General features: G+C 38.4%; 4 protein-coding genes, 1 long non-coding RNA gene and 1 pseudogene across 8 annotated transcripts; 1 reads left to right on the top strand and 5 right to left on the bottom strand.

The window, feature by feature from the left end:
- The first annotated feature begins 1 nt into the window (after position 1).
- LOC125218510 (putative serine/threonine-protein kinase PBL23) lies at positions 2–4,538 on the top strand. 3 transcript variants are annotated; one of them, XM_048120193.2, is made up of 11 exons: positions 2–275; positions 597–663; positions 1,068–1,207; positions 1,624–1,721; positions 2,199–2,557; positions 2,648–3,088; positions 3,163–3,323; positions 3,473–3,546; positions 3,641–3,788; positions 3,974–4,123; positions 4,276–4,538. In XM_048120193.2, coding segments are annotated over exons 2-11 (1,650 nt in total). In that variant the 5' UTR covers positions 2–275; positions 597–662; the 3' UTR covers positions 4,354–4,538. The 3 variants fall into 3 exon arrangements, with proteins under 3 accessions (XP_047976150.1, XP_047976149.1, XP_047976148.2); XM_048120192.2 differs by lacking the exon at positions 597–663; XM_048120191.2 differs by lacking the exon at positions 2–275 and having other exon boundaries at positions 594–663.
- A 349-nt stretch (positions 4,539–4,887) lies between these two features.
- Positions 4,888–8,796, bottom strand: LOC125218030 (putative late blight resistance protein homolog R1B-16). Its single transcript, XM_048119624.2, has 3 exons — positions 8,610–8,796; positions 5,282–7,924; positions 4,888–5,118 (listed from the first exon to the last, which is right to left on the bottom strand). The coding sequence occupies exon 2, from the start codon at positions 7,869–7,871 to the stop codon at positions 5,301–5,303; it is 2,571 nt and encodes an 856-aa protein (XP_047975581.2). The 5' UTR covers positions 7,872–7,924; positions 8,610–8,796; the 3' UTR covers positions 4,888–5,118; positions 5,282–5,300.
- Positions 8,797–10,313: 1,517 nt separating this feature from the next.
- LOC148933769 (secreted RxLR effector protein 161 pseudogene) lies at positions 10,314–10,964 on the bottom strand (annotated as a pseudogene).
- A 4,072-nt stretch (positions 10,965–15,036) lies between these two features.
- LOC125219604 (uncharacterized) lies at positions 15,037–19,287 on the bottom strand. The gene is made up of 3 exons (XR_016134645.1): positions 18,628–19,287; positions 15,754–17,643; positions 15,037–15,635 (listed from the first exon to the last, which is right to left on the bottom strand). It is a non-coding gene; the product is annotated as an uncharacterized LOC125219604 (long non-coding RNA).
- Positions 19,288–19,335: 48 nt separating this feature from the next.
- LOC125224545 (putative late blight resistance protein homolog R1A-10) lies at positions 19,336–23,131 on the bottom strand. Of its 2 annotated transcripts, XM_048127960.2 has the most exons (6): positions 20,490–23,131; positions 20,295–20,396; positions 20,059–20,237; positions 19,887–19,967; positions 19,689–19,814; positions 19,336–19,582 (listed from the first exon to the last, which is right to left on the bottom strand). In XM_048127960.2, exon 1 carries the CDS (start codon positions 23,078–23,080, stop codon positions 20,504–20,506), a length of 2,577 nt encoding a protein of 858 aa, XP_047983917.2. In that variant the 5' UTR covers positions 23,081–23,131; the 3' UTR covers positions 19,336–19,582; positions 19,689–19,814; positions 19,887–19,967; positions 20,059–20,237; positions 20,295–20,396; positions 20,490–20,503. The 2 variants fall into 2 exon arrangements, with proteins under 2 accessions (XP_047983917.2, XP_047983919.2); XM_048127962.2 differs by lacking the exons at positions 19,336–19,582; positions 19,689–19,814; positions 19,887–19,967; positions 20,059–20,237; positions 20,295–20,396 and having other exon boundaries at positions 20,715–20,859; positions 20,984–23,131.
- LOC125220717 (chaperone protein dnaJ 10-like) lies at positions 19,502–20,359 on the bottom strand. Its single transcript, XM_048122866.2, has 5 exons — positions 20,308–20,359; positions 20,059–20,237; positions 19,887–19,967; positions 19,689–19,814; positions 19,502–19,582 (listed from the first exon to the last, which is right to left on the bottom strand). The coding sequence occupies exons 1-5, from the start codon at positions 20,357–20,359 to the stop codon at positions 19,502–19,504; spliced, it is 519 nt and encodes a 172-aa protein (XP_047978823.2).
- Positions 23,132–24,328: the final 1,197 nt, after the last annotated feature.

Below are 24,328 nucleotides of genomic sequence, written 5' to 3'. Positions count from 1 at the left end.
ATTTTCCCGTCTGCTAATCAAAGTCCGTTAAAACCGTTGAAGAAAATGCGATCGTAAATTCAGAAGCGTACGGAACAGTGAGCTCGACCGACTTCTGAGAAACCAAGACGCAATTTTGGCTTTTTGAAGCTCACAAACCCTCCAAAAATGGTGAAATTCTTCAACGTGATCTATTTTGTCTCTCATCATTGGAGGCCTCCTCTTCCCTCCGCTCTGTACTTCGAATATCCGCCGCATATTCACTCGGATTATGCTCTATCTTCCTCTAAACCGAGGTAAATTAATTTACTGCATTCGATTGGATGGAATCTGATTGGATAAACCCTCACTCTCACTCGCGCTGCGAGTTTTTGGCCTAATTCATGATTTCCCCCCTTATATTTCCTCCTCAGATTCATGCTCTTGCATTATAGGGAAACAAGGTTTTTAATTTTGGGGTTTTTCTTAAAAAAATATTCTTCATTCCATCAGTTATGGGGAGTAGGAGTGATAGTTATAGGGATGGTCGCTCAACGCGGATTTTGTTTGTGTGTGATGCCACCAAGTATCACGGCAGTCATGAGTTTAGGCATTCGATTCATAATGTTCTGATGCAGGCCGGTATCGTGAATTCAGGGGATACGATTGTGGTTTTTGGGGCGTTGCATAGGATCTTGCATCCTAGTAAGTTTTTGCATTGTGAATTGTGATTAAAGTTCAGGTGTAAGAGGAAGTTGCAGTGTTTTCCCTTTTCTGTCTATGGAGATGGATTTGAGTGAAATTGGGGGTCTTATTGTGATTGTTCAAGATTAGCAATCATGTAAAATTTTATGCATCTTATTTCAGCTGCAAATTTATTGAAATATAGATAGATTCCACTCTCTATTGTTGTGTATCAAAAGATCATGGGATTGGAAAGGTTGTAATTTAGGCGTTTTAATTTGTAAGGCTTTTCCTTTGCTCGTTGGTAACATTCTGTGGGCCTGCGTAAATTTAGGAATCAGATCATACATCATGTCGGCTGCCTATTGTTTTGCTTTTATATCTATCTTCTGAAACTCTGTTTATTGGTTACTATTTCTGCGCAGTGGGTTATTCCGTGGAGGTGGTTCCTGATAATTTCTTCGGAACAACACATACACGTGCGAAGGAAGAACATGTTTCTAAAATGGTTGATTTGTACGTCAACATGCTCCAGAAGAGTGCCGAAGAATGTGAAGCAGAAGGGGTAAATTTCTCATTTCTATTGGTACTGAATGAAGTCCTGTTTCTTATGTGGAGATGGGGAATGCTGTCTTTAATATAAAATCGAGACTTTGTAACGAGTATGTGTGCTTGGATTTTCACTTCATTATAAGTTTGTTGCTTGCTAAGTTGTCTTGCGGAGCTGTTTGATCATCATTGATGCCTATTAGTGAGCCCCTAAGTGATAGTTTCAACATGATGCAGTGCTTGATAGTATCATGCCTTCATAATCAAGATTCATTTTTGCCTAGGATAGTGAACATTCAGTTTAATCATGTTATGTTGTAGCATAAGCTTATCTGGAAACATGTTTTGTCTTTTTAGACTATTCGTATTCTTTTGAGTGGCAACTTTATCTTCAGGAAGCGGAATTGTTTCATAGTTCTTATCATCGTGCAGGTAGATATAGAAGTTAAAGTTACTGCTGGAACTCCCATGAGGAAGGTTGTTATGCAAGAAGTTGCAACTTCTGAACCAACATGGGTTATACTTGATAGGTAATGTTTGAGACTTCATACTTCTATGCTACAGTGATCATGATGATGGCATTGCTTGGATGTATTCGAAGCTACACAATGACAAGCCTTTAATTTCCGATGCCACAAAACCTTTGTCAATTCGCTATGCTTGGGTTGAATAGAGAATTATACCATATATTGGAGGTGGATAATAATAAAATTTGTGAAACCGAAGTTGATTAGATCGATTGAGGATAAGCATCTTTCTTCCATCAGTTCAAGAAACATCACTTCTATATTCTTCAATCATAATCCATATTCTGGACATATACCTTTTTGGCCTTTTCCCACCGCATAGTTCCTTAAATCAAGAAAGTGTGGTATACCTTTACGTGTGAAATTTCGATACCTTTATTTTGTTCATACAAAGAGATGTGAAAAATCAACTAGTATATGTTATTCTTCAGTTGCGACTTCGTATTATATGTGGTATTGATCCAATATCTACAATAACAGGCACCTAAGAAGGGATTTGAGGTTTTACCAAAGACACATACCTTGCAAGGTTGCTCTGATTCTTGATAACTCGTCAGTGGAAGTTCTGAGATCGCATTCCTCTAACAAAAAAATCGAATATGTTGAAGATAAGCTCTTCTACTCTCTATCCAAGCATGTGCCAGTTCTACCGATTCATGGTAATGAAAACAACGAGCAGCCCACCATACCTTTCAGCTACCGTGGATCTATGTATTCGATAGAAAGCTCAGAGATGGCAAAGAATGGGGTGCCTTCAATTCCATCCACGTCGAAGAAGCATAGCTCTTCCTCAAGATATGATTTTGAGACAAACTCGAATCCTAAGCTAGAGAAATCAGGTCAGAGTGCTTGTGCATCTTTTATGCATTGACTATTATATTGATGTTCCCATCTTACATACGTTTAATTGTAATGAGGAATGTCTGTAGGTGGCTCTGATAATGGCAACAATGAATACAACTTTCCTCCGCTGGTGATACCACAGCAGTTACATCGCACTTCACAGAATTCCCCCAACGGACCTGCTATGTGCGTGACTTGTGGTCTGTGCACGGAGCTCATATCTACGAGATATAGTTACGTGGATATACAGCTCGCAACAGATGATTTTTCATCTGACAATTTGCTAGGAGAAGGAGGATATGGTCCTGTATATCTAGGCAGGCTGAAAGATGGCCAGCGTATTGCGGCAAAGGTGCAAAGGGAAGCGAGTACAGTCGGGCTTTCAGAATTTAATTCCGAAGTGTACATCCTAAGCTTTGCGCGTCATAAGAATATTGTGATGCTGCTTGGTCATTGTTTCAAAGAAGACCGTAACATCTTGGTTTATGAGTACATTTGCAATAAATCACTCAACTGGCATTTATTCGGTAATTACAATTATGAAGTCTTTACATCTTCTATTGCCACCAGCTGCCTCAACCAGTTTATCGAATTTTGACAGAAAATACAGAGCGTGTTCTTGAATGGCACCAGAGGTATACTATTGCCATTGGAATTGCCAAAGGGCTGCGCTTCCTGCATGAGGAGTGCCGTGGAAGTCCAATCATCCATCGGGATGTTCGGCCAGGCAATATAATGCTCACGCATGACTTTGTTCCTATGGTGATCCTTAAACCTTCTGTATTCATTTAGTCGTCCTTCATTTGGAGGATTGTCAAATTGATTTTGAGTCTTTGCTTCAATTATTTTCATCTACTAATGTTCTAGCAGCTAACTTTATTCTCCCCATAATTTTTGTTCTCCGCAAACAGCTTGGGGACTTTGGGTTTGCAAAGTGGAAGATGGATGGGGATGACGTACAGACGAGAATTCTTGGCTCCCTTGGGTGAGTATATTATGTCTACCGTTGGTCCTTCATGTCATGTTACCTTCAAAAATTTTATAGATGAGTTGAACTTGTGGTTTCTTGTGTTTTGCAGATACCTTGCGCCAGAGTATGCTGAGGACGGCATTGTCTCTATACGGACAGATGTTTATGCATTTGGTGTCATCTTGATACAATTGATTTCTGGACGCAGGTCGATAGATTTGGATAGAGATGGCCAACAAGTTCCTCTCAGGCAGTGGGTACGTCGTGTTGGACTCTCTTTTGTTTGTTATTGCAAGGCATATTTGTATTTGTTTTCTGATAAGCCGACATCAGTTATCAGAAACTTACACGACACATCCAATTTCCGAAGTTAAAACTTGCTAGAACTATTTTCAAAGTACTTATCGTATGTCTGCTGTTGATATCATTCAATTCCTTTCAGGCATTTCCTCTTATTGAGGCTCTTTCATTTAAGGAACTTTCCGATCCCCGTCTTGAGGAGCCATGTACCACATGTGAACTCTACTACATGGCTAGAACTGCATATGCATGTATTCAAACTGAACCTGAGATGCGACCGTCAATGGTAGAGGTACTTAGTATTTAATCTCATGCCACAATCAGTTTATGCATTCTATGCCTTCTATGACAGTTTTATAGCAAATCAATTAATCAATTACCTACTGAAGAAACATTTTAGAGTCAGTTCGATGAGTTATGACGCTGTTTAACTGGTTGTTGCAGGCGTTATCCCTCCTCGAGGGGGAAAACGATCATCTCCACCATTTGACCGAGCAATTCATACCTCATTACAGCAAATAGCTGGAAACAAGGCGTATTAATGACACCAGTAATCCCAATACTCTTCTCTTGTGTATATGGTTTGTGTGTATCCTAGAATAGTCTTGAACCCATAGCGTTGTAGCTTTTTACGCGATACGTCTCGTTTCTCTTGTGCTTTGTAAGATTTGTACTCCTTATCAAGAGTGATGTTTTTTGATCCTTAAGGTTCTGTTTGAATAGATGCTGTTTAATGCATGATTTCTACCTGCCCTTGATTATTTTGTTTTTTTACATTTCTTCTAAGTAGGGATGAAACATACATTTTTCTTTTGATATCTTTTTATACTAAATTAGCAATATGTGATCTTAAATACACAAAAATCAATTTTGGTTTATGATATTTTGTGACGTTGTGTTGAATCTCTGGCATAGTTGATAATTATTGAATTCAAGAACTGAAATATGAATTCTTAAAAAAAAAAACTAAAATGTGAAGTAAAAGTATAACTGAAAATCTGAAATCCAAATAGACGAACTAAAAAAACAATGGAAATTAAGCTGCGAGGAAAAGAGTACTCCGAAAACCCAGTAATTATGAAATATACTAGTATGTGATTAGTACAAAAGTAGGTGAATTTTATAGAAATTTTCTTGAATCTTTAACGATATTACAATATAAAAACTTGCACAAATGATGTTCATCGAGTCAGAAAACGGAACTCGTTGACTGAAGAAGGTCGCTGGCTCATTCTCGCACTAGCTCCATATGAGGACACAAGGCTGCGTTGCATCCAACTCCTTACACTTGAAGAAGATTTGATAAAGAAGAAAAGATGAATAAGATACAGTGTAACACTTTCTGATATTAAATATAAATGAAAATAAATGAAGTTGCCAATCCTACTTAGCCCCACCTGTTGTTGAAACCACAGTGCATTCAAAATCTTCAAGTAGAAGAAATGGTTACCTTTTGGAAGTGGCGTTCACTAGCGTGGGTTTAGGATACGAAGTTCGAGATCGTTGTTGTCATATTCAATTTGCTGTTCCTCCACAATGCTTTTTGCTGAGGCGACTGCGGATTCGCTGCATCCATCCAACTCTATTAATTGGAGCGTTGGGATTTCTCCAATGCCGCTAGGGATTTTCTCTAGATATATGCAGTTATCTATACGGAGGTGGTGGAGTATGGGAAAGTTGGTCTCATCAGCTATCCAACTCACAAGAATCAAAAATTCGAGATACAGAAACTGCAGTGAGGGGAACTCATCTCCCTCTGCTACCTCCCACTTTTCATCGCGTGTCTCCTCCTCGCTTTTAAAACTGCATGCGTTTATCTTGAGCACTTCCAGCTTATGTAGATCACATAGAGTCCCCAACACTCCCGAATTTATTTCACATCCACAGAGTACTAGTTTTCTGATGTTACAGGGAAACATAACTCTGGAACAACAATCCGAACCGTCTCCAAAGGATATGATTCTGATATAATTGCATCTTAATATCTCAAGTTTGTGAAGATAAGTAAGATCGATTGCCGTGGATCTTCTGCTGTAGCCATCATCAATCCCCAACTTTTTGATATTTGGAATGCTTTTGAGGAAACCATCCCAAGTTTCTGCCTCTCTAGTTAGAGTTGTGACTGAAATTATTTGGAGCTTCTTCAGAACACAGTAGTTCATTTCCTCATCCTTTAACAACTGAATTTCGCGCACATTGAGATTTCTTAACTCGGAGAGCTGCCATAGCTCAGATGGCACATCAAACCAGATGTAACCTATCAAGGTTTGCAAATTCCGCAATCTTGATATTCCTCTAGGTATCCTTGAACGGCACCAGATACTTAAGAAGCGTAGGTTGACAAATTCAAATATTTCAGTTGGGAACTCTTCAAAATTTATATACATTAAATCCAACACCGTTAGCAATCTCGAGGAGAAAAAGGCAACGGGTGGAATCTCATCCCTCTGAGAATCACCAATGCCTATAACAGATCGAGTAAGTGACATGGACTCTGTTAAAACATTAGCATTGTTCATGCTAGTTGATATGTCAAAACTCACGCGGCGTGGATTAGATAATGTGAGCTCGGGACCATTCTTCACATGCAGAAACTTGTCTTCATCAGATTTCCTAATGCATACATCCCTCATCATATCATGCATGCTGTAACTCTTTGAATTTCCGTACTTGTTCTTTCCTCTAAGCATAATTAGATTTCTCTCTACTAGAGATTTTAGCCAGTCCCGTGCCTCTTCCTCCAAACTTGTTTCTCTATTTGATTTTACAAATCCTTCTGCCACCCACAAATGTACGAGTCTAGAGCCTTTAATCTCGTAGTCTTCAGGGTAAGCCCCCATGTATAAGCAACATGGTTTCAAGTGATTCGGCAAGTGGTTATAACTTAAAGACAGTATACTAGAGCATTGCTCACCCGATTTAGCAATTGCTGCTTTTACATCGTTCCCAATTTTCTTCCATTCATGTTCTGATCTTTCGATCGTAGATAGTAGCCCTCCTATCACACTGATGGCTAGAGGAAGTCCACCGCAATGGCCAGCAATCTTTTGACCAATGACTTCCAATACATGAGGGCAATCCTCTTCTCCAAACACAAGTTGGTGAAGCAGATCCCAACTTTCAGACCCACTGAGCAACTGCACCTGATGTTGCAAACTCGATGAGTCTACATAGGTTGCCACACCAGATTCCCTAGTGGTGATCACAATGCGACTCCCCTTGTTGTTGTCTGGGAAGTACATCTTTAATTCATCCCAGAATTGTGTGCTCCACATATCATCTAATACAACCAAGTACCTTCTACCAAACAAATTCTTACGCAACGTAACTTTTAACTCATCATTATGCTGATCATATTCTTTTCCAGTTATGTAACCAAGAAGGCTTTTGAGAATTTGTCGAATATTGTAATTTTGAGAGATAGTGGTCCAAGCACGATAACCAAAGTGACCAACAATCAATGGATCTTCATAAAGCTTTCGAGCAAGAGTGGTTTTACCTACTCCACCCATACCAACGATGGGGACAATCTCCAGCTTCTTCTCCATATGGGTCAGCCGATCGTTGAGCTGCATCAGATCAGCATCAATTCCCACCACAACACTCGATGAACTGCTAGACGGCATCTTCTTATCCTCCACCTCCACGAGCTTCACTTGTTCCATGGCAGAATCAAGTTCTTGCGGCATCTTCTTATCCTCCATCTCCACGAACTTCTTCACTTGCTCAATAACAGAATCAAGATCTCGTGTTACTTGCTGGAGATCTGGTGCTGAAAAAGTGAATCTCACACAATCAGATCCAGAAAGCATATGATCAACCATGTGGGATTCAATGATGTCTTGTGCTTGATGTGCTACTTGTCTGATTTGGCTGTCTATTTTGGTGAGAGAAGATTTATCAACGAGCTGCTGAAGAGAAGTAGCTTTATCGAGGAGAGATCTGAGTTGAGGGTTGCTTTCATCAACAACCCATCGTGGTTGGTCAGGTTCAAGGATTCCTTCAAGAATGGTGATGAGGGTTTGAAGATTGTATGCCATTTTTCAGATATCTTCTTGCTAGGAAAACAAAGGAAGGAAACCTTGTTGCAAAACTGCAATCACACAAAAACAAGATGATTGAATCTAAAACAACCCAACTGCTCATTGTTGACGTGTGCAAATAAAACAAGATTGTTATTTGACTAATATATTGTGTAGTTAGCTTATAATTTTATGAAGGTTGTTGTCTGTGCCTAGAATATGTCCAAGATAACAACTCAGCTGAAACTCAACTTGCTCATAGTTGACCTTCAGCAAATAATACAGCGTTTAGTCGATAATTATATTATGTAGTTGGATAGTATAATTTTATTACGGTGGTTGTACTTGAATCTGTCCAAGACTTGCATTGTTTCACTAGGGGCATCAATTATGATCTTGAAAGAAGCTTCAACTTCTGTTTTCATCAATTATGCTCATTGTTGAGCTTGAGCAGATTTTACTAAGGGCATCAATGATCATCTATAAAAGCTCATATCTCAAAGGTATGAATCTAAATTGTAAGAACAACTGCTCAAATCAATTAAGTTTCCCTACAAAATCGCAAATATTCACCATCTTCTTAATTTCAGAAATGATTAAATCTATTAATTAGAACAGAATTAAATCTAAACGTAACCTCTGTCATCATAGATCCCGTATATACATACACACATACATAATCCTCCGGCAATCAATCAACCAACGAACTTTAAAACCCCAAATTCAATGAAAAATTATTAGAAAATTTTCATATACCTCCTCGCCCATCGATATCTTCAATGGCATCGAGCTCCACTTGCAAAAATTGCACCGACTTGCGGAAAAATCGAGTGTGAACTTCCATGAACTAGATGGTCTCTTTCGCGGGGAGTTTACCACCGCTTTTCAGTTTTTCGGTAGCGTTTATACGCTTTTAAATTTAGTTTAATTTCATTTGCAAAAATTACAATACATGAGAAACCATAATTAGATTCAAATCAAAATTGTGTACATGATAAAACTGAACTATCAACTAGTGTTAATTTAGTTAAATCATAGGCTGTTTCAAATCAAATAAAATGAATTTTCTTAAACTCTATATGTATTGTTTTACATTGTCTCCATAATAATCTTATAATATGCTCATATCTCAAAGGTATAAAATAGGCTGTGTCAGTTTAAAGAAGTTTCTAATGAATGCAAAGATAGAAAATAAGACATTTTGTCCACAACAAAAGAATGCAAACACACACATTCTTGTAAGAAAACTGAGCCTGTAGTAAAACAGGAGCAATACTCTGTAGATGCACTCATCTTCCTCTTACCACAATTTAGTCTCCAGTAAACATGGGCTTCATGGAATTGTATATATGAACATACATACCAGAGAAGCTCAAAGTCGATATTCAAGAAAATCCTCTCATAGTAGTGTTAGGGAGATATAAAACAGAGAAACAAAAACCGGATATCTGAAAGTCGTGTTTATCACTTTCAGATCAAATCAATTTCGGGGTTCAACCAAAATGTTTGATCGGATAAAATTCAGAGTATTAGAAGATCATATGTTTGTGTTTTTCGATAATATTGAACCAAAAAATGATCAGTAGAAGAAGAAGATGAAACAGTGCAATGAAACATTGCAACTGTTGGGAGATGAAACCGAAAATAACCGAATTTCAAAGGTTTCCAAAATTGCAATTTAGTCCTTCGACTTTCGGAAATTCTATTTTCGGATGAATTTCCGATACAGCTCGACCCCAGCCAGGGGCTCTGCCCCTTGGACCCCGCTACCCGGGGGCGCTGCCCCCGGACCCCCGTTCATCTATCTAGGAGCTTCGCTCCTAATATTATAACGAATTCAAATAAGCGTGCACTCCGTACCTCCATACTTAAATGATGTATCATTATAACAATAACCGATCATTCAAGTTAATCCAATTACACTAAAATATCTAACAATCCTCCCCTATTTTAATGCAATCCTTGATTAACTAAAACAAGTCATCTCAAACATTCAAACTTTTGCATAAATGAAATATCGTAACGATTGAATTCCATATTAGTACATTACACATTCCAAATATTCGAATACCCCGGGTGTCTCTAAGGATTGAACCCTGGGAACTCACATTGAATACACGAAGATAATATACACAAAAGTTTACATATGAATAGTTCTATCTTGACACTATATTTTACTAGCCTATGTCTTTATCCTTCATAAACATATCGAAACCAAGTCCCAGCTTCTTGAAGCGGCTAAACTTCATGCTTATATAGGTAGCTCCTTTATTCTTGCACCTATATTTGCAATTTTTCAAAAGAACTATTAAGAATCTATATATTCAATCTCCTTAACTTGTAGGTCTGAACACATACCTTGGGACGAATTTTCAAATGTGTTCCAATCTCCAACATTAAGTTTTCCACATTGAATTCTGCATCTAGTGTCATACTAAATGGGAATTGGGTATCTTAATATCAGAGATTTGTAGTGGACTTTAATCCCATCCCTATAGCCGATTTGTACACAAGATCTCTACTTAACCCTTTGGTTAAATGATCGGCTAAGTTGTCATGAGTTCTTACAAACTCCACAGATATCACACCATCCAAAATAAGTTCACGAATCATGCTATGTCTAACACCTAAGTGTCTTGACTTTCCATTATACACTTGACTATATGCCTTAGCCAAGGTAGCAGCACTATCACATCTGATAGATATAGGTGATATCGGTTTAGGCCACAATGGAATCTCATATATCAAATTTCTTAGCCATTCAGCCTCTTTACCAGCTGCTGCTAATGCCACAAACTCCGATTCCATTGTTGAATTTGTTATACAAGTTTGTTTCTTTGATGCCCAACATATAGCACCACCTCCAAGACGGAATACCCAACCACTTGTGGAAGAATGATCTTCCATATTGGTGATCCAACTTGCATCCGAATAACCTTCAAGAACAGAAGGAAATCCAGAATAAGACAACCTATAATCCATTGTTCCTTTTAAGTACTTAAATACTCGATTCATGGCTTGCCAATGGATTAAACTTGGATTATGAGTATATCGACTCAACTTTCCAACTGCAAAGGCTATATCGGGTCTGGTACTAATCATAGCATACATTAGTGATCCAATAGCCTTTGAATATTCAAGCTGATTCACAGCAACTCCTTTATTAGGTACGAGCTTTGCACTAGGATCAAAAGGAGTCTTAACTGGAGAACAATCTTTGAAGTTAAATTTTTCCAAAATCTTCTCAATATAATGTGATTGAGAAATGGAAATTCCTTGTTCTCCATGTGTGATCTTAATTCCAATAATCACATCAGCCTTCCCCATGTCTTTCATCTCAAACTTAGATGACAAAAATGTCTTTGTTTTATCAACTTGATCTTGGTCAGTACCGAAGATCAACATGTCATCCACATATAGGCAAATGATAACCCCTTTACCGGTAGCATCAAATTTGCTATATACACACTTGTCTGCTTGGTTTAATACAAAACCATTAGACAATACTACGTCATCAAACTTCTGATGTCATTGTTTGGGGGCTTGCTTTAGTCCATAAAGAGATTTTACCAATTTACAAACCTTATGTTCATTACCAGGCATGACAAATCCTTCTGGTTGTTTGATATAAATCTCTTCATTTAATTCACCATTCAAGAAGGCAGTTTTGACATCCATTTGGTGAATTACAAGATTATGTATAGCAGCAAGTGCTAACAATAATCTAATTGTGGAAATCCTAGCTACAGGAGCATAGGTGTCAAAATAATCAATTCATTCCCTTTGCCTAAAGCCTTGGATAACCAATCTGGCTTTATATTTGTCTATGCTTCCATCCACCTTCATCTTCGTTTTGAAGATCCATTTGCTATTTAAAGCTTCACAACCAGGTGGTAAATCAGTCAGTATCCAAGTACCATTTTGGATTATAGAATCCATCTCCTCTTGGATTGCCTCTTTCCAAAAAGCGGAATCTCTTGAAGCCATAGCTTCTTTGTAAGTCCTTGGATCATCACCAATAGTAAAGCAATACTGATATTGAAAATTAATTTCATTTCTTGATCCTTCAAGTAAGTACAATTGGAAATTATTTCCAAAGGACTTAGCTTTTCTTGCTCTACTACTTCTCCTAGCCTCAGGAGGTGTATCTATCACCTTTCCAGTAACATCATCAAAGTTACTAGACCTTGCAATCATGCCTCCAGGTTTAGGTATAGATGTGAATCTATCCTCATTGCCAAAATCAGCATCCCTTGACTCAATAATAGAGTGCACAGATACATAGTCATTAGGTTCTAAGACATAGAACCTATAACAAACAGAATTTTATGAATACCCCAGAAACACACAATCTATGCCTCTTTGACCTATGGTTTTCATTTTAGGGTCAGTTAGTCTTACCACTGCTCGACAACCCCAAACTCTAAGATAACTCAATTTTGGAGGTTTCTTATGCCAAAGTTCATAAGGGTAATCTTGTTCCTTTTGTTAGGAACTCTATTCAACAAATAACAGGCTGTTAACATAGCCTCACCCCAAAATCCTTCACTTAGGCCAGAATAACACAACATTGAATTAATCATTTCTTTCAACGTTCTATTCTTTCTTTCAGCTACACCATTTTGTTGTGGTGTATATGGAGCAGTCGTTTGATGTAATATACCAGTCGATTCAAAATACGCTGGATCATAATACTCACCTCCCCTATCAGTGCGAAGAGTTTTAATCTTCACACCATGATAAAGCTCTACACTTTCCTTAAAGATTTTAAATTTATCAAGAGCTTCATCTTTTGAATGACATAGATAGACATGGCAAAATCTAGTAGCATCATCAATAAAAGTAACTACATACTTTTTATTACCAAGTGATGGAGTCGAATGAAAATCACACAAGTCACTATGTATAAGTTCTAATACCTTAGTTTCTTTATTTACATTCTTATTGAAAGGTTGTCTAGTTATTTTAGTTAACATGCAAGTTTTACACCTTTCATTATTCAACTCAAAAGCAGGTATCAAACTCATTTTCGACATATCTTTTAATCTCTTATAATGAACATGTCCAAGTCTAGCATGCCACAATTCTGATTTACTAACATGATTACCAATACTTGAAGAGGTCATGCAAACAGAATTATTCACAAAAGAGACATCTAGATTCAACCTAAACATGCCACAAAGATAACCAAAGCCAATAAAATTACCATGCCTTGACAGAATGTATTTATCACTTTCTAATACTTGTTTATAGCCACAACTATTCAATACAATACCAGAAACTAAGTTTTTACGAATTCCAGGTACATACATAACATTTTCTAACAATAACGAATTTCCAGAGGTAAATACTAGGCTAACAGATCATATTCCTTTGATTGGTTCAGTTGCAACATTGCCCATCTTCAAGGAAGATCCATCTTCAATTGGTTTAAAGTCCTTGAACCATTGACGATCCTTGCATACATGACATGTTGCACCCGAATCAATCCACCATGAGATATCATCATCCTGCACATAAAATGCTTCAGAGATTATTGATGCATAATAATTCTCAACCGAATGATCATTAGGTACAAAAGACGAACCTGATTTCTTTTTCGGATCCTTGGATCCATTTTGACCAGCCTCGTTTTTCTCTTTTCCTCCACCCTTTCCAGACTTACAATCCTTCTTGAAGTGCCCGGATTTGTCACACTTCCAGCAAGTCAGTTTGGGCTTCTTATTCCCATCCTTACTGTTATAATCTTGAAACTTCCGTTTCCCTTGAAACTTACGTTTCTCTTTACCAGCCTTTGAGGATTCACCCTCTTCCACCATATTCACAGAAGAACCGACCACATTTTTAGTGTTACCACCAGAACTCTTTTCCATATCACGTATGGACTGTTCAATTTGGAAATCACTTCCAAGTTCGACCAAGTTTAGTTCCTCCTTCTTGTGTTTCAGATTATTTTTAAAATCCTTCCAAGAAGGTGGCAATTTATCGATAATACTAGAAACAGAAATAGATTCATCCATTTTCATATCATATTGGGAAAACTGTCCCAATATCCTCAACAATTCATTGTATTGTTTCATGACAGGCCTCGAATCAACCATTTTATAGTTGATAAAGTTACCAAGAAGAAATTTCTTGCTAGAGGCATCTTCTGCCATATACTTGGCTTCGAGAGAATCCCACAATTCCTTAGCAGACTCTACATTTTGATACACATCAAAGAGGGAATCAGACATACCGTTTAAGATGTGACCACGACATATGTAGTCATCGTTCTCCCACTTCATCCGCCTCCTCGTCTGTTCCAGAGTTTCATTATCAACAGCCTCGGGCATGGGAGTACTCAGAACGTACACCACCTTGAGATTTGTCAGCATGAAATGCATCTTCTTTTGCCAGCGTCTAAAGTCCTGGCCAGCAAACTTATCTAACTTTGCGAAACCTTTCGCTCCTTCCTTCATCGTTTCTTTGTTCGACATTTTGATTTGATCTTTGTTAGGGAGATATAAAACAGAGAAACAAAAACCGGATATCTGAAAGTCGTGTTTATCACTTTCAGATCAAATCAATTTCGGGGTTCAACCAAAATGTTTGATCGGATAAAATTCAGAGTATTAGAAGATCATATGTTTGTGTTTTTCGATAATATTGAACCAGAAAATGATCAGTAGAAGAAGAAGATGAAACAGTGCAATGAAACATTGCAACTGCATTGCACTGTTGGGAGATGAAACCGAAAATAACCGAATTTCAAAGGTTTCCAAAATTGCAATTTAGTCCTTCGACTTTCGGAAATTATATTTTCGGATGAATTTCCGATACAGCTCGACCCCAGCCAGGGCTCTGCCCCTTGGACCCCGCCAGGGGCTGCCAGGGGGCGCTGCCCCCGGACCCCCGTTCATCTATCTAGGAGCTTCGCTCCTAATATTATAACGAATTCAAATAAGCGTGCATTCCGCACCTCCATACTTAAATGATGTGTCATTATAACAATAACCGATCATTCAAGTTAATCCAATTACACTAAAATATCTAACAAATAGTAGTGTTAAGCACAACACAAGATGACCAAAGACGTAAATCAAGTTCAGTGAAGAAAGTTGAAGACTGATACGACTTGATCATATCAGAGACGAGGATCGACGGGGACGTTCGGAGAAAAGAAAGCAGCAAATGGTGGGAAATAACTTATCATTCATCATAATGTGTTCGACAAGTTTCCTTTTTAGGCGGTTCGACCTACTATCTCTCGGGAAAGAATCACAAAGAAAACCCGAGATAGAGCTCATAATACGCTCGACTCCTTACTATATTAGTACATGATATGAAATAACTAAACTAACTATAAATAACTAACTACCAAACGGACAGGAGCTCTTCTTAGTCAACGAGGTGGAGCCGTTAACGTTGATGCAGTGAGGTCGTCATCACCCTCTTTTGGTTGTGCTGTCGGGGCTGATGTTGAGGAGCTCGTATCAAAGATGCAACAAGTCAAAAGTCTTGCCCAGAAAGACTGAGTTGCAGCGTGCTGGCTCGCTTGTTCCATAGTCTCCTGCACAGCTCCAGGTATCCGACTCCTTACACAAACATTTGAAAAAAATGAATGTTTGAGACTTCAATTTTGAAGTTGCTGATGCTACTTGCGCCACCTGTTGCTGAAGCTACACTGAATTCAACATATTCAAGTTGCAGAAATGGTTATCTTTTGGAAGCGCGATGTGCTGGCTCGTTCCATAGTCTCCCGCACTCCTTCTGAGGATAAAAGCTCGTAGCATCCGACTCCTTACAGTTGAACATTTGACAAAGAAAAATAGGATATTAAACACAAATGAAGTTGCTAATACTCCACATGTTGTTGCAGAGTATTCATAATATTCAAGTTGCAGAAATGGTTGGTTACCTTTTGGAAGTGTGGTCGCCGATGATACTCAGTTTGAGATCGTAGTTGCCATATTCAGATTGCTCCTCCACAATCTTTTCTGCTGATGCCACTAGGGATTCGGAGCAATCTTGTAAATCGATTAGTTGGAGTGTTGGGATTTCTCCAATGCTGCTAGGGATTTCCTTCAGTTGTAAGCTGTCTTTTACATAGAGGTGGCGGAGTCTAGGGAAGTTGGTCTCATTACGGACAAAAAACAAACTTCCAAGAGATAGAAACTGCAGTGAACAGAACACCTCCCACTCTCTTCTTCTTTACTTCTCTGCTCGCTAAAAAAAACAAACTTCGATCGTGAGCTTATGCAGTGCACACAGAGTCGTCGACACTCAGTACACACGCATCCAGAACTAGTTTTCTGATATGACCAGGAAATTTAACTAAGAAACGGACATGAGAACCGTCAGGACTGTCTACGGCAGCGATACGTTTGCATATCAATATTTTGAGTTTGTCAAGATGGCTAAGATCAAATGTTGCGCCTTTCCTTTGGAGGTCATCATCAATTGGCAACCTTTTGATATTTGGAATGTTTTTCAAGAAACCATCCCAACTTGATTGCTCTTCGGTTGGGTTTAGCTTCGCCAATGAAATCATTTCCAGCTTCTTCATAACACTATACTTCAGTTCCTCGTCTTTTAGCAACTCTAATCCATGCACCTTGAGATTTCTTAACTCAGGGAGCTGCCATACCTCAGACGGCACATCAAACTGGCTAACAGGAGCAATCAAGGTTCGTAAATTCCTCAATCTTGATATTCCTCTAGGTATAAAGAAAATGCCAACGATGAATAAGAAGCGCAAGTTGACAAATTCAAATATTTCAGTTGGGAAGTCAGAGAACAACTCCGGATTAATGAAATACAAAACCCTTAGCAATCTTGACGCCGAAAAGACTTGAAATGGTAGCGGTTTGCAGCCCAAAGCAATGCATATAACAGATCGAGTGAGTGAGATGGGCTGTGCTGAATCATCAACATATTCCATTTGAGCTGATGTGCCATTACTCAACCGGCGTGAATTAGAGAATGTGACATTGGGACCATTCTTTACAGAAACTTGTCTTCAGCACATTTCCGAATGCATACATCCCTCAACATATCATGCATGCTGTAGCTCTTTGATTTTCCATTCTTTTTGTGTTTTCTAACCAGAAATAGATTTCTCTCTATTAGAGACTTTAGCCAATCCTCAGCTTTTTTCTCCAAACTTCTACCCCCATTTGATTTTACAAATCCTTCTGCCAACCACATATATATGAGTGTGGAGCCTTCAATCTCGTAGTCTTCAGGGAAAGCTCCCATGTATAAAAAACATGGTTTCAAGTGATTCGGCAAGTGGTTATAACTTAAAGACAATATACTATAGCATTGCTCGTCTGATTTAGAAATTGTTGCTGTTACGTTGTCTCCAATTTTCCTCCAAACATCTTCTGATCTTTCCATCTTAGATAGTAGCCCTCCAATCACACTTATGGATAAAGGAAGCCCATCACAATCCTTAGCGATCTTTCGACCAATCTCTTGTAATACAAGAGGGCACTTCTCTTCTTCAAACACAAGTTGGTGAAGCAGATTCCAACTTTCAGACTCTCCAAGCAGCTGAACCTAATGTTGTGAACTAGAAGAGCTAGAATAGTTTGCCACATCAGATTCCCTTGTGGTGATCACAATGCGACTCCCGTTGTTGTTATCGGGGAAATAAACCCTCATCTCATCCCATAATTTGTTGCTCCATGTATCGTCTAATACAATCAAGTACTTACTGCCATACAATCTCTTATATAGCATATCTTTTAGCTCATCTGGTCCCTTTTCCTTATGTTGATCATATTCTTCTTTTTTTATTATGCAACTAATAGGAGAGATTTCAAAAAAAAGGATCAATTTTGCTGACCTTTTGAAATGAGGGATTAATTTTGCTGACCTTTCGAAATATGGGTCTGAGTCATGCGGATTTTTCGGAATAAAGGTTCTTCGATTTTTAATGCATTTTCTTTTCTTTTTAATGATTATATCGTTCCTAACATTTATAAATTGACCAAATTACCCTCCATAAATTTTTAACACAATTCATAAAAAAATAGCTTTTCTCCAAACTTTTTTTCAATTCATAATTTTCTCTTCTTCTGCCCTCCTCCGCTCTCATCCCCAACTTTTTTTTTTCTCAAGAAAAATAAGTGATGTATATTGTTCAGTGAAATATTTCACCTCGAGTTAAATCCATATTCAAAATAACCAAGACACTCAAAAGGATCAAACTTATCAGACTGCATAGTAAAAGAAAAAAAAAAACTTCAACTGCAAATAAATGGGTGCAGTTTACCAAAGTTTTATAAAAGAAATTGAAAAACAAAATTGATAGGAGCTCGCGTTGTATAAATCAAATCAATCTATGCGCAATACTTACATCTGATACAATTCAAAACTTAAACAGCAATTTGTTTGAACTTTTATAAATTGTGTTTAAGGTTTGGGGCAGGTTTGTGGAAAGAGGCGTGCGGTTTAGGGAGGGTTGGATGATTTTTTATAAATTGTGTTAAAATCTATAAAGGATAATTTTGTCAATTAATAAATATTTGGAATGAAATAATCAATAAAAAGATGAGAAAATGCATAACAATTCTAAAATCTCTTATTCCGAAAAATTCGCATGCCTCGGACCCATATTTTGAAAGGTCAGTGAAATTAATCTCTTTTTCTGAAATTTCTCAACTAGGAAGGCTTAAGAGAATTTGTGGCATATTGTAATCTTGTGAGATTGTGGTCCAAGCACGATATGCAAAGTGATCAACAATCAAAGGATCATCATAAAGCTTTCGAGCGAGAGTAGTTTTACCTACTCGACCCATACCAACGATGGGGATGATCTCCAGCTTTGTCTGCATCCCGGTCAGCCGATCCTTGAGCTGCATCAGATCTTCTTCAATTCCCACCACAACGCTGGATGCTGAACTGCTAGACGGCATCTTCTTATCCACGAGCTTCACTTGTTCCATAGCAGAATCAAGTTCTCGAAGCATCTTGTTATCTAGTTTGGTGGTGGATGATGATTTATCAAGGAGCAGTTGCAAAGAAGTAGCTTTGTCAAGGAGGGATTGGGGCTGTGGATTATTTTCATCAACAATCCATCGAGGTTGGTGAGGATCAAGGATTCCTTCAAGAATGGTGATGAGGGGTTGAAGATTGTAAGCCATTTTTTTCAGATCTCTTCTTGCTGGAAAACAAAGGAAGGAAAGATTGTTGTAAATTGCAATCTCACCAAAAAAAGATGATTGAATCTATAACAACTTAACTCAGCTGCTCATTATTGACTTGAGCAAATAATATAAAACTGTTATTTTATAATATACTGGTTAGTTGCCTATAATTTTATTAAGGTGGTTGTACGTAGCTTTGAATCTGTCCAGGACTTGCTCATATTGCTGATATAGGCTATGTTTATAGAATCATCTACTGTATTCAAATGAAGACATTAGATATAAAGTAAGAAAATTTATCAAACAGATAATCAAATTCAGTTTCTTGCAAGACTACATACAACCTCTTGAAAATTAGACATTTTCTCCACAAAAAAAAGAACGTGATGAAATAATCAATGTCTGAAACAGACACTTAGTTTTAAGAAACTGAGCCTGTACTAAAACACAAATTTTGTGTTCTAACAAAACAGCCTTGAATTGTCTAAACAGATCAACAATCTGATGGTACACTCATCTTCCCCTATACACAATTTCGTCGTCATCAACGTCGAACGCCAGGTTACAGAGACACCTGAAGAGTCCTTCTATGCCCTGTCACAAATGGATAACAATCACACTCAAACTCAAGTGCTACTTATCTGGTTCAAATGAGTGTCTTAGTGTGTTTGTGTGGAAGAAGAGAGAGAGAGAGAGAGACCTGTGTAACAAGAGGTGTTTTGTAATTGAGTGGTCTGTGAGAGTCCTCATCATCACTACTATCAGAGCTGCTCTCATCTTTAACTTTCTTCTTTGATGTTCCACCATTTTGATTCAACTTTTGACTCTAAATATAAACAAAATTGATCAAATCACACATTCATTAACAGATCATGTCATCAATGGTGCAACAAACTACCTGAAAAATTCTCCCTAGATTTTTCAGAGCAACGGTCCTCGTCTTGAGCTCTTCCCTTCTCACATGGCTGTCTTGAAGCACCTACAAAATGAGTTCAATTCTGTTGTTGCGAGTCGGAAAAAAGTAATTTTGAAGAATAAAAAAGCCAAAATGTTACATAGAGCTAACTAACCATTTGACAGACATGAACCAGAGTGATCTCAATGTCTACCACATTCAGTTTCCACAGCGAGTTCATGAGCGCCTCCCTGTTCTGTCGTAGATGTGCTTCTACATCGTCCTCCTCACCACCACCTTCGAGCTTGCACTGTCTTCTGATGTCATCCTGGAGCTGCAGCAGCTGAAAAGCACCTGCACGAAGGTGCGTTGAACGGACTTTGACAAGAGATAGTAAACATGCGTTAGTACCTTTTGCGAACACACTCAGCGACTAACAGCACCCCTAGACAGAAGTCTTTCTTCCCCAGCTGCATTGCATCCGACTCCTTGAAGATTTCATGAAGAATAAGACTACACAGAAATGAAGTTGCCAATCCCACTTAGCCCCGGTTGTTGCTAAAACCGCCATGCGTTCAACATATTCGAGTTGTAGAATATGGTTACCTTTTGGAGTGCGATCACAGCTGCGTGTGTGCAATACTCAGCTTGAGATGGTAGTTGCCGTATTCAGATTGCTCCTCCTCAATCCTTTTTGCTGAAGCCACTGCAGATTCTCTGCATTCTTCCAACTCGATTAACTGGAGTGTTGGGATTTCTCCAATGCCGCTATGGATTTCCTCTAGATACTTGCAGTTGCGTACAAAGAGGTGGCACAGTCTAGGGAAGTTGGTCTCATCGGCTATCAAACGCACAAGATTCAAAAATTGAAGAGATAGAAACTGTAGTGAACAGAACTCATCTCCATCCGCTAACTCCCACTCTTCTTCACGTATCTCCTCCTTGCTTTTAAACTTGCAACCCGCTATCGTGAGCACTTCCAGCTTATGTAAGGCACACAGAGTCCTCAACACTCCTGAATTTGTTACACACCCATCCAGTACTAGTTTTATGATATTACAAGGAAATATAACTTTGGAACGACTGTCTGGAAAGGATACGGTTCTGATATTAATGCATCTTAATATCTCGAGCTTGTGAAGATGGCTAAGATCAATTGCAGTAGATGAAGTTCGGAGGCGGTTATCGATTGAAATTTTTTTAATATTCGGGATGCTTTTGAAAAAACCATCCCAAGTGGCTTCCTTTACAGTTAGAGTCATATATGAAATCATTTGCAGCTTCTTCAGAATGTAGTAGTTCATTTCCTCATCTTTTAACAACTCAATTCCATTCAAATTCAGATTTCTTAACTCAGACAGCTGCCATATCTCAAATGGCATATCAAACCTACATTTACCAGTCAAGGTTTGCAAATTCCGCAATCTCGATATTCCTCTAGGTATTCTTGAACGACACTTGACACCTAAGAAGCGTAGGTTGACAAATTCAAATATTTTAGTTGGGAACTCTTCGAACCACATATGCATAAAATCCAACACTCTTAGCAATCTTGGCACGAAAAAGGCACCACATGGAAGTTCATCCCTCTCAGAACAAATGCATATAATTGATCGAGTAAGTGACATGGTCTCTGTTGAACAATTAACATCTTCCATTCCATTTGATATGTCAAAACTCGCACGGCGTGGATTAGAGAAGGTCACCTTGGATCCATTCTTCACATATAGAAACTTGTCTTGATCAGATTTCCTAATGCATAGATCCCTCAACATATCATGCATGTTGTACCTCTTTGGTTTTCCATACTTTTTGTATTCTCTGACCATAATTAGATTTCTCTCTACTAGAGACTTTAGCCAATCCTCGGCCTCTTCCTCCAAAGTTCTTTTCTCATTTTGTTTTACAAATCCTTCAGCCACCCACAAACGTACGAGTTTGGAGCCTTTAATTATGTAGTCTTCAGGGAAAGCTCCCATGTATAATAAACATGGTTTCAAGTAATTCGGCAAGTGATTATAACTTAAAAACAATATGCTAGAGCATTGCTTATCTGAATCAGCAATTGCTGATATTACATTGTTCCCAATTTTCTTCCAAACATCTAATGATGTTTCCATTTTAGATAGTAGCCCTCCAACCACACTGATAGCTAGAGGAAGCCCACCACAACCTCTGGCAATCTTTTGACCAATCTCTTGTAGTACAATAGGGCAATCCTCTTCTCCAAACACAATTTGATAAAGAAGATTCCAACTTTCAGAATCGCTAAGCAACTGCACCTGATGTTGCGCACTCAACGAGTCTACATAGTTCGCCACACCAGATTCCCTAGTTGTGATCACAATGCGACTCCCGTTGTTGTCATCCGGGAAGTACATTCTTATTTCATCCCAGAATTTTGTGCTCCATATATCATCTAATACAATTAGGTACTTTCTACCATACAAGCTCTTATACAATATATCTTTTAACTCATGCCTTCCCTTCTGCTTATGTTGATCGCATTCTTCTTTTCCGATTATGCAACTAAGAAGGCTTAAGAGAATTTGCCGCATATTGTAATCTTGTGAGATTGTGGTCCAAGCACGATAACAAAAGTGATCAACAATCAAAGGATCTTCGTAAAGCTTTTGTGTAAGAGTGGTTTTACCTACTCCACCCATACCAACGATGGGGACGATCACCCGCTTCTTCTCCATACAGGTCAGCCGATCCTTGAGCTGCATCAGATCTTCATCAATTCCAACCACAACCCTCTTGGAACTTGATGAACTGCTAGAAGGCATGTTCTTATCCACGAGCTTCAGTTGTTCCATAGCAGAATCAAGCTCTCGCAGCATCCTTTTATCTTCCATCTCCATGAGCTTCTTCGCTTGCTCCATAACAAAATCAAGTTCTCGTGTTACTTGCTGCAGATCCGGTGTGGACAAAGTGAATCTCACACAATTAGATCCGGAGAGCATGTGATCAACCACGTGGGATTCAATGATGTCTTCAGCTTGATGTGCTACTTCTCTGATTTGGCTGTCTAGTTTGGTGAATGAAGATTTACTACTAAGGAGGTGCTGAAGATAAGTAGCTTTGTTAAGGAGGGATTGGAGTTGGGGGTTGTTTTCATCAACAAACCATCGTGTTTGGGCAGGATCAAGGATACCTTCAAGAATGGTAATGAGGGGTTGAAGATTGTAAGCCATTTTCAGATGAAGGAAAGCTTGCTGCAAATTGCAATAACACAAAAAAACTGGTATTTGATGATAATATAAAACTGTTATCTGATATTATTATGCAGTTGGTTATGATTTTCCTAAGGTGGTTGTACCTACCCTTGAATTTTGTCAAAGATTTCCACTACTTATCATCTGTAGAAATAGCATGCTATGCTAGTGCTATGATGTTGTTCCTAATGGTCACATCTAAAGGGGTATAATATGGGCTGTGTTTATAGAATCTTCTACCGAATGCAAATGAAGACATTAGATAGAAAATAAGCAAAAAAAAATTCAGACAGAGAATCAATTTCAGTTTCTTGCAAAACTTGAAAATGAGACATTTTCTACACAACAAAAGAACATAAAATAATCAATGTCTGAAACAGACACTTTCTTGTAAGAAATCTGATCTTCCTCTATACACAATTTCGTCGTCATCAACATCAAACGCCGGGTTACACAGACACCTAAAGAGCGGTCCTATGCCCTGCCACAAATGAATAGCAATCACACTCAACTCAGGTGCTACTTATCTGGTTCAAATGAGTGTCTTAGTGTGTGTGTGGAAGAAGAAAGAGAGAGAGAGAGAGACCTGTGTAAGAAGAGGTGTCTTGTAATTGAGTGGTCTGTGAGAGTCCTCATCATCACTACTATCAGAGCTGATGTCATCTTCAACTTTCTTCCTTGATGTTCCACCATTTTGATTCAACTTTGGACTCTAAATATAAACAAAATTGATCAAATCACACATTCAATAACAGATCATGTCATCAATGGTGCAACAAACTACCTGAAAAACTCTCCCTAGATTTTTCAGAGCAACGGTCCGCGTCTTGAGCTCTTCTGTCTTGAAGCACCTACAAAATGAGTTCAAATCTGTTGTTGCGAGTCTGAAAAAAGTAATTTTGAAGAATAGTAAAGAACAAAATGTTACATAGAGCTAACTAACTATTTGACAGACATGAACCAGAGCTCAATGTCTACCACATTCAATTTCCACAGAGTGCCTCCCTGCATGAAGGTATGATTAATGGACTTTGACAAGAGATTATAAACACGCTTTGCTGCAGTGAATTGTGACTTCCAAAAGTACCCCTAGACCTAGATAGAGGGCTTTCTTCCCTCTATGTATATGTATCCAATGCAGCCCCAAAACCTGCAGATACTTTATGTTTTTGAAAGACGTCAAAGTATGTGTGTTGACGTCATGTATCCCGCAATCAATCAACCAAC

The sequence above is a fragment of the Salvia hispanica genome, chromosome 1 (genome assembly GCF_029641045.1).
Source record: "Salvia hispanica isolate PSC_SH4W2 chromosome 1, Shi_PSC_v1, whole genome shotgun sequence".
NCBI classification, from domain to species: Eukaryota; Viridiplantae; Streptophyta; class Magnoliopsida; order Lamiales; family Lamiaceae; genus Salvia; species Salvia hispanica.
The sequence above is the reverse complement of the archived record's forward strand: the minus strand, read 5'-3'. Positions and strand labels throughout refer to the sequence as shown.

Excerpts from the sequence above, each read along its gene's own strand:
- LOC125220717 (XM_048122866.2), bottom strand. The coding sequence starts at position 20,359 with ATGCAGCTGGGGAAGAAAGACTTCTGTCTAGGGGTGCTGTTAGTCGCT. Across the intron at positions 19,815-19,886 it reads ATCTAGGGAGAATTTTTCAG|AGTCAAAAGTTGAATCAAAA; the intron begins GTAGTTTGTTGC and ends GTTTATATTTAG. Across the intron at positions 19,583-19,688 it reads AAACACCTCTTGTTACACAG|GGCATAGAAGGACTCTTCAG; the intron begins GTCTCTCTCTCT and ends CATTTGTGACAG.
- LOC125224545 (XM_048127960.2), bottom strand. The coding sequence starts at position 23,080 with ATGGCTTACAATCTTCAACCCCTCATTACCATTCTTGAAGGTATCCTT.
- LOC125218510 (XM_048120192.2), top strand. The coding sequence starts at position 251 with ATGCTCTATCTTCCTCTAAACCGAG. Across the intron at positions 1,208-1,623 it reads AAGAATGTGAAGCAGAAGGG|GTAGATATAGAAGTTAAAGT; the intron begins GTAAATTTCTCA and ends ATCATCGTGCAG. Across the intron at positions 1,722-2,198 it reads ACATGGGTTATACTTGATAG|GCACCTAAGAAGGGATTTGA; the intron begins GTAATGTTTGAG and ends CTACAATAACAG.
- LOC125218030 (XM_048119624.2), bottom strand. The coding sequence starts at position 7,871 with ATGGCATACAATCTTCAAACCCTCATCACCATTCTTGAAGGAATCCTT.